Here is a 13,651-nt window from a genome sequence, read left to right as displayed (position 1 = left end):
GAATGTTAAGTAAACAACACTAGCCAATGTGAGAACTAAAATTTAAATGAAAATTTATTTGGCACAACTATGTCATTATTAAAAGATCAGTCCAAAGTCAAGTACCTCTTTCCCCAAGGGTTTTCACAGGACCAATGTTTCTCAAACTGTGAGGGTATAACCTCTTTGCTGAGGCTCCAACCTCTTCCAAAAACAGTAAAAGTAAAATCATGAAAAGGGGGAGAAAAAATTTTCATGGAAACACAAATTTTGTACCATTTTTATTGAAAACATTTAAATTTTAATTATTTATTTGACAGAGATAGAGACACAGAGAGAGAGAGGGACAGACAGAGAGCTTAAGCAGGGGGAGCTGCAGGCAGAGGGAGGGGGTGAAGCAGGCTCTCCACAGAGCAGGGAGCCTGAGGTGGGGCTCAATCCCAGGACCTTGGGATCATGACCTGAGCTGAAGGCAGATGCTGAACCAACCACCCAGGTGCCCCATTTCTCTTGAAATTTTAAATAGGAAACCTTAATTTTTTGCCACTATCTGAGGCAATTCCCTGGTTCCTAGAAGCATATTAAAAGAAAAATCAACTTCTGTGGCTCAAGAACTGCCATGGCTATTAAATTCCTATACAGCGGGCTAAAATATCCCCACAAGAGGTCAGTCACTCCCACAACTTGTTCTATCACAGTTACAGAAAGAATTGGTTTAAATGATCTCAAAACATTCTTCTAAGCATTTTAATCTATGGAATTAAAAAAAAAAAATCTTAATGACAAATCACTCTTAAATCCCATTCTCCTTCTGTATGAAAATAAGGAAAGAAAAGATAGTGTGCTAAAATTGAAAAAAAGGACTGGGATTACCCGAACCTGGTTAAGTTGAATCTATAGAGAACTAATATACCAATCAAGGCAAAATAAAGAAAATAAAAAAGGATGCATGGCCCTTATGTGCAAATTATTCCATTTTACTTTACTGCTACACTCCAAATCATACATAACTTCCTTAATTGATCTAGCTCTTTTTTTTTTTTCCTTAATGAAGTATATGTTGACAATTTGAGAAATCCTAAAACCCAGGTACTGAAAAGCCAAACAGTAAGAGCATTAGGGTATTATACGATGATAATTACTTGGTGAGATATTAGTATAACATACACCTGCAAAATTAAAACAACTCCTAGTTGTGAAAAGCAGAGCAGATAAAATCTTACGTGTACTCCGGTGCAGAAATCGACGCCTGGAACCTTGAAATTTTATTTCTTGGGGCAGAATCTGATCTGTGCCACCTTAAATAATAATTATGCTTCTTTTACATTCAGCTTTTATAACAGAAAGAAAAGCTAGATACAAGTCTACTGTTCAGAATTCATTTTTGTGTCAGTAGTGGACAACAATCAATCCTACTAACTCTTGAAAGCAATTAAGAGAACAAAGGCCAGTGCTCTTGCTCTTCGTCTGTATGTACTTCTACTCTTCAAGCCAAGGAATAAAATAAAATGGAGGCAGGCAAAGGTTCATGCATAATGACACACAGTTAATTTTACATTACAAAGAAGAGAGTAAAGTAGGTAAAGACAAAAAAGGTTTAGTAATTACATTAGTGCAAGTAAAATGTAGCTGTTTTACATCAACAATCTCTTCAATACCACATTACCAACACTGAATATATAACAGGGCTCATTATATAAAATTCCTCATGTTAATTACATGTAGATTCTAACAGATGAATTATAAATTTTAAAATTAATAATGGTAGGGGAAGAAAAAAGCAAGGTTACATTATTAACAAAAAGATGGTTAAGTATCTTACCATGACATGGTAACATACGAAAAATGAAAGTATGGTTAATGTAAATATGGTAATATAAGAATTTCATCGTGAAATGTATAGTTAAATATGCATGTTATTTTTGCCACCAAAAATTAAAACATGAGCTTTTCAGTTTTATTAAACAGCTAGAAAGTGCCATTCAGAAAACTTAAACACAAAAAGAAAGAAAACTTAGTTAACTCTCTAATCTTCTCTGTTTTGAGGAACTTAAGTTATTGGTAACTACAAAAACACCTATGAACTAATCATCTACTCTAAATTATACCTCTCTAGGCTGATTTTCAAACATAGTAAAGCTGTTTCCTTTCTCTTCAACTCAACTATCAATAGTTACTTAAAAACCAAAAGTAATGCTATCCTATAACAGTCCTGTTTTTCTCACTGGTGTGAAATTTCAAATTTATTAGAGACCTAAATAATAAGCCACATCTTCATATAACAGAAAAGTTTACTAGAAACCTTCGCTACGTTGTAAAATATTTCAAATAGAGAATAACAAAAGCCCTTAGGTATACACTTAATCATTCTGATAGATACTAAATATCAAGAAGCTATCCTAGCCAGCAACTGTGTAGTCTTTTTTACCATTTGTGTAATATATCTGAAAATATTCTAGAAAAATGGATTTCATGGACCAGCTGATATCCCTGCCAACCAGGTTATCTTCAGAGAAACACAATTACCATAAAAAATTTCATATTAATGGTTGAACTTTTCAGGTACTTCCTGAAGGAGAAGATTTCACTATCTTTCTATATAACCCTTCAGAATAACTAGAACACTTTGGGAGACGTTTCAAGATTTTCCAAGAAATCAGAGCAGTTACAGTTCTCCTTTGCGCCTACTACAAAGAAGAGAGAGCCTAATCCCATCAAAGCCCCTCTGCATCCCTATATTCTTCAGTCAGGTCCAAACTAGAACTTGGTGTAGTTTTAACACAAATGGTATATTGTACTGTCCTGTACTTTAGTTCTATATACATTTAAGTGTTTTGCTTTTATCTAGATTTGCAAACTCTGAGAGAGATACTCCATCCCCTGATTCTGTTGTAGCTCCCAGAGAAGCTAACAGGATGGTTCATGATGAATGAATTCATGAAAACTGACCCAAAATGGAATGAGGCAGATATATTAATTTACATAAACATTCTAAATCATCTATTTAGAAAAGCCACAATCACCAATAGATTTGAGACTTAAATTCTGAAGAGATTTTAAAGGGATAGTTTATCTATAAAAAACCATTAACTTTAAAGAAACAACAACAACAAAAACATCTGCCTGATCTAAAACATCTTATAGTGGGGTAGCTTTAAGATCAGAGTATGATAATACAACCAAATGAAAACGTCTAAACAAACAGCCCTTTAAACAACATACTTGTATTTTTGGAAAATGAAATGGATCTAACAATTCAATGACTCACTCAGTAGGCAGAGAGCTAAACAATAATCCATGAAAAGTAAAACAATTCCACTTGCCTAAGCTACATGGTTTACCACAGCTCATTGGAAGCAGAGCTGGAAGGGCTAGTTCACAATCTGAAGACAAACTGAGTAACTTGAAAATAAAGACACTTGCTTAAAGTGTTTTTTTTTGTTTTGTTTTTTCAATCTACATGCTAGATAAACATTTTTGAAGGCTGCACAGAACTGAGCACTTACATTTATCAATTTCTCTTAAGTATACTTAATAAACAATTCCCAAAATAAGTAAATCATACTTCTAGAATTCTGCCATCCACATTGAAGAGGATAATGCTACTGGAAAGTTCTCACAACATATTTTAAGGCTATAAAAATAACCGCAAAAATGTAAAATTGATATAAATGTAAAACAGATTTCCAACACTTAAAAGCAAATCATTTACTTTTTTCTCAGGTTCTTAGGCACAAAACACATACTTTTTTCTTTTTTTAATATTTGGGAGTAAAAAAAAAGAATTATTTAGAAATAGATGGAAGCATACATGGAGAAAACTAATAAAGGAGATACACTGCTCAGTGGTTCTACTCACATGGAGTCAGCTCTGACCAGCTGTCCGTTTTGGCGAACGGCATTTTCACTCATAGAGCGCTCTCTTTTTAGCCTGCCAACTGCACGGATCTGTGAAGCACAAAGAAAAAGAGAGGAATAGAAAATATTCTTAGGAGCCTAGTAGCTTCTTAGTATCAAAAGAAGCTTAATCCAAGGCTACTCACAAAATTTACAAAGAACAGAACCAAGATTGCTGTCAAGCAGGAGTACAAAAGACAGGTTAAAAACAACAACAACAACAAAAACCCCTACCTATTATAATGCAGATAAACCTAGGAATGCTTCTTAACCTCCTGAAAAAACCCACCTCTGGTTTCTATTTAAGTATCAATCTTACTTGGTACAATTATATTTTTATTTATTGTAATTAAAGGCATATATATTATAGGAGATGGGACGTATTTGTATTACAAATAAATGTTCCAGGCTTCTGGGACTAAAGCAAATTCAAATTTGGTTGCATATTTGAAAACTAGACCAAAAAAAAAAAAAAAAAAAAAAAAGCCTTGGTACTAGCTTAAAAGTTTTGGCATTCCAGAAATAGCCACACGCTCCCAACCCACATGCTCTTCTTACAGAATGTATCACTGACCTTCTCCATTAAAGGGATAGGATTTATGTTCCCTTCCTTTGAAATTGGGAGGGCTGGTGACTGCTGTAGAGGTGATGCAATGTGGCTTCTGAGACCAGGTCATACACAGCAGTAAGGCTTCTGCCTTTCTTCCCTAAACTGTTCATGTTTGGAACAATGGCACCAGGATGTGAAGATTACGAGTCACATGGAAAGGCCCTGTGTAGGTGCACCACCAGCAACTGTAGCTGAGGTCCCAGACAACAGCCAGTATCAACAGACACCTGAGTAAACCATCAGCTGATTGTAACTCGGGCTGTAGAGTCATCCAAAGTCATCCCTAGCTTTGAGACTTCCTAGCTTAGTCCCAGGTATTGTAAAACAGAAACAAGCTTTCCTCATTATGCCAGCTGCAATTCTTCACACACAGAATCCAGGTCCATGAGCAAGATGGAATTTTGGTTTTTCCTTTTTCTTTTAAGTTACTTAAGGTGGTTTAAATACAGAGCAATAGAACAATGATAAATCACTAACTTTCCTGTTTGTTTAGGGTTTTTTTGTTTTTGTTTTTAACTAGAAACAGCCTTGGCAACTTCATGGTTTAAGAAAAAAAAAAAAAGGTAAACTTTAATATAAAGGACAACTGGTATGTGAACCAAGGGACTTGAAAGTTAAGATTTTTAAAAATGCAAATCAGTGCTTACTGATGATTTTTTAAAAACTTGAGAGTAGACAATCAGGTTACAAGCACCTTCAATGGAGAATAAATCCAGATTCTACGACAACAAAATTTAAAACCATACTATGAAGCACATAATTTCAGAGCATGGTTTAGATTTGGTTATGGGTTATGACCCATTTATCCACTTGAGCAAAAGAAAAAAAAAAAACACTTCTAGAGACAAAAAAGGAGTCAGTCTGAAGCCTACTGTAAGAGCTCTTTACAGTTAAACCAAAAATAAAAATTCCTTTAAAGCAGTATATATGTGTATGTATGTGTATATATATATATACACACACACATATATATATAGGTGTTAAGTTATATACAACTTAAATATATATATATAACAATATATTGTTATACATGCATATAAATGCAATATATATAGGTGATATATTTATTTCTGTATCTCTATCTCTTAACAGCACTTCAATCAAGTACACTTGATTCACTTGGTCTGTGAGAATCCCTGCGATCTCTCCGTTCCATCTCCCCAGAGAACAGTTCTTCCATGCTGCAGGGATCAAGATGAATCCTCTACTAAATCAGAACCATTCTGGCTGTTGTGGTGTGAGAACTAAGATTAAGCAGGGCAGGCAGTGACAACAGAAAACAAATTAGGTCTATGACTTCAACACAGCCTGGAAACTAGAGGATCCTAAGTTTGCTATTTTCACCATTTGAAATCTGATTTAAAGATAACTTCCCCGGAACACTAAGCCTGATTCTACTGCCATACTGGAGGGAAAAAGCAACTTCAGACAAAAGCATACATTTGTCAGGGGCGCCTGGGTGGCTCAGTTGGTTGAGTGACTGCTTCACGGGGAGTCTGCTTCTCTCTCTGACCTTCTCCCCTCTCACCCTCTCTGTCTCTCTCTCTCAAATAAATAAATAAAATCTTTAAAAAATATATACATTTGTCATGCCTTCTAATACGACCAACTGGTATCCTGTAATACCAAAGTGCATGGACACAGCCTGAGTTGATAAGGAACACCATCTTTTAAATATTTCCACCCTTTAGTTCAGTCATGGGGGTAGTTTTTTCAATCCAAGGTTTTTATTTATTTTTTAAAATTATTTTTTTCCAGCTGTACTGAAATCTAGTTGACAATTCAAGGTTTTTAAATGTCATTCAGAACCAACAAGCACTGGTTACCCATTTAAAAACTGTGTTCTGGGGCGCCTGGGTGACTCAGCCCGTTAAGCAGCAGCTTTCGGCTCAGATCATGATCCCAAGGTTCTGGGATCGAGCCCATTGGGCTCCCTGCTCAGTGGGGAGAATGCTTCTCCCTCTCCCACTCCCCCTGCTTGTGCTCATTCTCTCTGTCAAACAAATAAATAAATAAAAATCAATAAATAAAAATAAAACTTGTACTCAGTTCTGAAGCTGAGAAAGTTTCCCAGCTTCAGGTAACTTCCTGCAGGCTTTAGGGTCTTCTGTGTCTGATAATAGGCTTAAAATTCCTCCCTCCTCATTTATACAGCCTAGGGGATGCTAAGAACACTAAGAACTGTCATGATTTGGTTATTTTGCAGTTTCTTGCCCAGATCAGTTTATTACTTGGTTGCTTTTATCAGTTCCCTGCAGGGAGAATCATCAAGCGATGGTCATGTCCTAGAGCGGCTTCCAAGTACAGATTAGGTATACTGAAAGGGTTCATCAACTTCCTCTCTACCAGCCAAGCCTCCAGATTTTATAAACCCTGTCTATGTGAGGCGATTATCTGCATCATGCTTTAAGCCTTCTTCATGGGTTCCCTTGGGTTCTTCAAGCCAGTTTAGGAATTTAAGTGCAGTTACTTTCTGCAAACTTATTGTGTCAGACAACATTTTAGACAACAATTTCTACAGCCTTCTTCATAAGCCACCTTCTTAAGTCTCCTTTCTTGCCATAGGCCAGTGGTTCTCAAGGGTGATTATGCCCTCAAGGGGACATTTGGCAATGAATGGAAAGAATTTTTCCTTTATTTTTATTATGATGAACTACACATAACATAAAATTCACCATTTTAAACTACTGTACAATACAGTGTATTTGATTGTGTAACCATTGCCTCTACCTAGCTCCAGAACATTTTTATCACCCCAAAAGAAAATCCTATAATGATTAAGCAGTCATTCCCAATTCCCCTTTCCCTCAATCTGTTGGCAACCACTAATCTGCTTTCTGTCTCTATGGATTTGCCTATTGGATATTTCATGTAAGTGAAATCATAAAATATATGGCCTTTTCTGTCTGGCTTCTTTGATGTAGCATAATGTTTTCAAGGTTCATCCATGTTGTATAATGTGTAAGTACTTCATTCCTTATTATGGCTGAGTAATATTCCACCAATAATATTCCACCAATAACAGACAACACATTTGGTGTAACTATTCTTCAGCTGATGGACACTGGGATTATTTCCACCTTTTTTTAGCTATTAGAGACATTTTTGATTTTCATGATTTGGAGGATTCCTCTGGCATTTAGTGCACAAGGATCAAGAATGCTGTTAAACACTCTACAATGCAAAAGGAGGGCTTTCACCACAACAAAGAATTAGCAGGTCCAAAATGTCAACAGTGCCAAGGCTGAGAAACCTTGACATATGCTGCAAAAGGACTACTAAAGAGTCAATGATTCAGGGGATCTCACTTGATAGGTTCTGACTAGGATCTGAATGAATCATCAGAGCAGCACTCAGGGTCTTATTGGCCTCCTCTTTCAATCCATCTTCTAGAAGCTACTAGAACTCTGGTTCTTTTTCCTTTCTCCTCTAGTCAAGAGGCTGATTGTCTTCAAGGCTGCAGGACCCTTCCATGGACTTGAAGTACAGGTCATCATTTTTGCTTTCCTTTCAATAGGCGGTGGGTACTAAGCTCTGAAACTCCTTTCTTGCATCTCAGGATTTGGCTCTTGCCACAGGAACTTAACTTTTATAACAATAGTATTTAAACATACAAGCTTTTAACATAAATTAGAACATGTGCTAAACACATTACATGCATTATTATAGTTATTCTCACAATAATCTTAAGTACTCCGCATTATTCTTATCATTCTTTTAGAGATGAGCCTCAGAATTAATAAATAAGTGACCCAAGGTTATGTCATTAATAAGTAGCAAAACAGGCGTTCAGAATTAGGTCTCATTTTCAACCCAAGTTTTTCACTACGGTGCAATATACTTTGGGCATTTACCACATTTGACTAAATGTACTCCTACTACTTCAGGAGTAAACCCCATAGGTCTACTGAGGGCAATCCCGGTAAACTTTTTTTCTTAAAAGTAATCACTCAAGGAAGTGCCTGACTTGTTTTCAATCAATTATTCTCACCAAGTAGGCAGTTAAGTTATCTAAAATAGTGGGAGCAGAAAGATCAAAAGGAAAACAAACTCAAAGAATATTAATAGGGAGGGTTTCTCCCCTGGTAGAATCCTCACTCCAAAACATTATTATCCACAGCAGTAATTTCCACTGGGAACTGTTGTGTAGGGGCTAGGAAGCAGGGCCTCTCACTGAAAGCACGTGGTGATACCTTTCATCTTGCAGACAATTCTATTACCCTGCATTATTCTTGGCTATTGAGAACTTTGTATCTTCTGTGTGTGGGTGTCTCTCCCTCACTCATGCCAGGATGCACGAACTCTATCTCACTACACAGGGTCTTACACAAAAGCTCAAAGAAAGTTTGTTAAATAAATACAATTCTACAAGTACTTCAGTGCCTTTTCACCATGTGAACACTCAGATTTAGTGCTTTTCACCAAGCATATATCTAGAATGTATAAACTGGCAGCTCTATTATCTCATTACCTCAGCAAAAACTCCCAAGCTAAGAAAAGGCCCCCCCGGTACTAGGACACTGGACTCCTCTGGGTTGTATGGATACTTTACCTTCTTGGAAAGGACTAACATGAACAAATGACACACAGGCAGTTCTGCCATCAGTAAAAACATATGTTTGCATATTGTCTTATGCTAGCTTCATGACAACACAGAAGTTCAGTGTAAAAGCTGCAACTCTAAGTATCATCACAGAAAAGAAATTTTACAAAATTGGCTCTGAATCCATGGGAGAGGCAACATCTGAACTTTGCTACTAACATCTCATTAGTCCAATCTGCCATATCTCAGTCAATAGGGCTATTCATGTTACAAGGTACATTAACTTAGTCAGGCTTTTTAGCAAGCTAGATTAGGTAGTATTAAGGAAAAAAAGAGCTTTCCTTGTCCTTTTTGCCAGACTTCTTTCGTAATAAAGTGATGTATTAATTTTCTATGCTAAACTTCCCAACTCTTTCAGTATTGCTTAAGGTATAACTCCTAGCCATGAAAGTTCTTCCATCTAGACCATGTGAATGTTAATGATTCCACAAAACTTCCATTTTCCTGAGACAGAACATTTAAACTTTAAAAAATAGCATAATATCTTATTTGGGTTATCTATGTAGCAGAATTTATGGCAAGCAATGGTCCATGTGGAAGGCTTTCATTACATATTGCTAATGTAGGAGTTACAGCTTTCAATCTTCTTTACCTTTTGCTTTTACCTATATTATTTCAAATTCACTTGACATTAAAATTGTACTTACTTCTTCATTTTGAGGGGTTGGAGGAGGTCTTTCTAAATCCAGAAAATCTAGCGGTCTTTCACTTAGCGTAAGTACACGAGGTGGCGTTTTTAGTGCCAGAGGTTTAAAGGGAGTTGACTGAATAAGGTCAAGATCTGCTGGTCTTGAAAACGGAATGTCTTCATTATTTCCTAGGAGTGCAAAAAAAAAAAAAAAAAAAAGGAAAGGTTTTGAAAAGACAGTGGTTTCATTAAAATGTATCTGCCACTACACACCCCCAGAATGACTAAAATTGAAGACTGACATTTCAAAGTGTTGGCAACGATGTGGTGCAATGGAAATTCTCATACACCACTGATGGGGACATAACAGGTACAATCAATTTCAAAAACAGCCTGACAGTTTTTCATAAAGTTAAATATAACTTATGGTATAATCTAGCAATTCCACTCCTAGATATATGAAAACACACATCCCTACAAGAACATGTATTAATGAGGCTTTATTCCTAACAGCCCCAAACAGAAAACAACCCAAATCTTCATCAATAGCTGAATTCACAAACAAATTATGGTATATTCACATAGTGGAATACAACTCAGCAATAAAAGGGAATGAAAAATTGATACAAGCAAGAACATGAAAGAACTTCCAAAAGCATTACACTAAGCAAAAGCCAGACCCAAGAGTATAAACTGTATCAGTCCATTTATATGAAACTCTATAAAAGATGAATCTAGTCTCTGGTTATAGAAAGGAGATTATAGTTGCATGGAATTTAGGGGGAGGAACTAAAGGAGATGGGGCACAGGGAATATTTTAGGATAATGAAAATGTTCTATATCTAGACTGTGGTGGAAGGTCACAAGAGTATATGCATTTGTTAAAACTCATCAAACTTCACACTTAAAAATTACATGTATTTTATGTATGTAAATTATGTATCAATTAGTTGAATTATTAGAAAACACTCTGAAATTTTATTAAACTTTTTTTATTAAACTTTTTGAAAATAATGTAAAGTTTTATTTCCCATCCCCTTTTCTAAATAATATTTTGAAAAACCCAGAAATTTTCATAAAAATACAAAAAACAAAGATTTATCAGACAACTTTATAAACAAATGTAAAATACCTGCTACAACAATCCTTTCTGGAACCTGCATAATGACACTAGCATTTGGAACTCCTTCTTGGAATCCTTGTTCCAGGTCAGCATTTGGTGGTGCTACCTTTAATTTCTCCGGGACCCTCATCTGCTGACTAATACCTTCGGTGTATTCCATTTCATACTGAATTCGACTAATCTCCGCCATCTCAGCAGCAGTGGGAGAAGGAAAGGCTGCCCCACTCACTCTATGGGCAAAAATTTAAAGACAGGGGTGACTGTTAAAATGTCAGTCTTCTTTACATAGCGAAGTTAGAAGACAATACCTTGTAGGAAGCGCAAAAGGAGACTTCTTATTTGTATTGAACACGTACAAAGGGAAAGTAAAAGATTGAAGACAATGTTTTCCTCAACATAATGCCTTCTCATTTATCAGCTGAAATGGCACCCTGAGGATATTGGTTAAGAGCAAATTTTAAAATTATTGTATAACTACAAGACAAATGGGCATACACATATGCACTCTCCTTCTCTCTGCATAGCTACGCATGCTGCTTATAAAAAATGAATGAAATAAAACTTAAATTAAATTGAGGGAAAGCTGCTAGGATTTTATAAAAATGAAATTAGGAATTGCTGTCATGCATGAAAAAAATAAAACCTTTTAATGATGAAAATCAAATTCATAAAGTAAATAAGGCTAATTCTAAATTTATTTTAAAAATGTGGTCCCCTGAAAAATCATAAGATACAAATTCAAACTTCTCTTAGTGAATGTATACCTGGTTACTGAGATGCAATGAACACCAAATATAGAATATGTAGCAATAAACCCTTCCTATATGCATTTGCTTCATGGGATTATAAGCTTCACATTAATCTGTATTTAGTATCATATTTACATGTATATTTTTAAAAAGCACGGCATGCCTTTAAGGGGAAAGACAGTACAAATGCATGAATAACCTTCTAAATTAGAGAAGGATCCATGCTTCAGGAAAATGCAGAGGAAAGTTACCCCCAAATATAAAATGTTGAAAGAAGTGTAGAAGAGCGTGGTTAGCCTATGGCAATCAGCTTTAAAGCCACTATCTCTCAAGCCTATAATACCAGCTCAACTGAATAAAATGTCACTGACCTTCCTAGTGGTGTGTCACTGCTTGTTCTTTTACTCATTTTTAATACAGTAAATACACGTCTAGAATAGCTATTAAGATACTGCTACCCTGTAGTTCAGTTTACTTTATACAACAATTCCCCTACAGATCTGAACTTTTTTGGAGGTGTACATAACAACACGGACACTGCTTTTCCAGCTGTAAAAAAGAAAGAATAAAGATCAGTATTTCAATACTTCATTTATTTAAAAAACCATGAATACAAGTAAATAGATATCTATTTCAAATTATCTTCTAAGACTTGATCTACAAAACCAGTTTTCAGATTTCTCCTAAACAGAATTATTCTATACCTCAAAAATCATAAAGATGATTTTACACACAGTCACTATTTTTATGATTTTCCAAACAGGATAATCAAATGTATATAAGGTCAGAGTAAAAAAAAATTTTTTTTTTGCCATAAGACTCTTTTTAGTCATTATATTCTGAACAGGGGATAAAGTCCTTTTCTTTTTTTAAGGCTTAAGTACAATACAAATGAAGAAATCATGAAGAGAATATAAAGGGCAGAAGTAAATGTATTTGAGATACCTAAAAAACTGATGTTTGAGTAATGGTTTCTTTAAAAGGAAATGACTTCAAAAGCCAAATTACACTGAATTTTCAGCAAAAGATATTATATATAAATCAAGGGCAATAAAAAGTAAAGATGATATAAAGGTGAGTCACACCTGGGATATTTCCTAAACTCCATGTCAGAGATGTGTTATGACCCTTGAACCACCTCAATAAGATGCTTAGGAGAGTTCTGAGAGGTTGCTCAGAGTGCTAAGCCCTGACAACTGGTAAGTTATGACTGCTAAATTGCATCCTTTATTCTTTACCAAAATGTGTGAATTTTAAGGATCTGGCATGCAGATGGTTTAAAGACTAAGAAAATAGAGCCAAAAGACAAAATTTTTACTCACAAATGTGTACCAACTACGGCTTGCTATTTGGCACTATCTGCTTCTGTGCTTCATATTAAATCCTTTAACTTGCTTCAATGTGCCTGTGCTGGATTTTGAGCCACTTTTGTCCCTAGGGAAGAAAAACAGGAGCTAATTGAAAACCTACATGATAACCAACATTAGGAATTCATTGCTGGAAATCCTCTAAATGATAAGTCACCAATGACATACAAACTTACATTAAGAAACTAATACAATAAAGAAAAAATTAACAAGCTTATTACCAATTTTAATCCCACAGACAGGGCCCTATAAGCATTCATTAGTTAATGCAAAATAAAATATAGAACTGCCATCATCTCTGATCTGTATTTAGAAAGATGTGACAGATGAAAAATACTTAGTTTGAAGGACCCATAATATTCATATGTATATACATATATATCAAGGAGGAACAAATGCATTTTGGCTAAATTTTCATTCAGCTATTTTCATGCAATACTTAATTTAATTTCATATTTATTTCATTCACAACTTTCATTCAATATTTGAGTTTGAACCAGTAATATATGCACATGTTACAAAGCACACAAGAACATTCAGAGAAAACAGTGTCCCACCAGACCCTATCCTATAGCGACCTAGGTCCCCACAGGCAATCTCTAATCTTTGTGCATCTTTCTAGAGGAGAAACTCTTCCAATACTTGTGTATAGATGAAGCACAATAAGAGCTTATATTCAGATATGATACTGAAAA

General features: G+C 35.3%; 1 protein-coding gene across 15 annotated transcripts in view; it reads right to left on the bottom strand.

The window, feature by feature from the left end:
• Positions 1-13,651, bottom strand: part of MFF (mitochondrial fission factor) — a 31,310-nt gene that overhangs the window by 15,170 nt on the left and 2,489 nt on the right. For 5 of the 15 annotated variants that reach the window (XM_032355032.1, XM_032355034.1, XM_032355036.1 and 2 more), the window contains exons 2-6: positions 12,912-13,023; positions 11,961-12,138; positions 10,850-11,070; positions 9,737-9,906; positions 3,839-3,927 (exon numbers count right to left, since the gene is read on the bottom strand). In XM_032355032.1, coding sequence (XP_032210923.1) covers positions 3,839-3,927; positions 9,737-9,906; positions 10,850-11,070; positions 11,961-11,998 — 518 coding nt within the window. In that variant the 5' untranslated portion in view covers positions 11,999-12,138; positions 12,912-13,023. Of the gene's footprint in view, positions 1-105; positions 184-1,202; positions 1,278-3,838; positions 3,928-9,736; positions 9,907-10,849; positions 11,071-11,960; positions 12,139-12,911; positions 13,024-13,651 lie in introns of all 15 variants that reach the window. The other 10 variants (XM_032355024.1, XM_032355025.1, XM_032355030.1 and 7 more) reach the window with 4 other exon arrangements.

Source organism: Mustela erminea, chromosome 8, assembly GCF_009829155.1.
Source record: "Mustela erminea isolate mMusErm1 chromosome 8, mMusErm1.Pri, whole genome shotgun sequence".
Lineage (NCBI taxonomy): Eukaryota > Metazoa > Chordata > Mammalia > Carnivora > Mustelidae > Mustela > Mustela erminea.
This window is presented reverse-complemented; position numbering and strand designations above follow the sequence as displayed.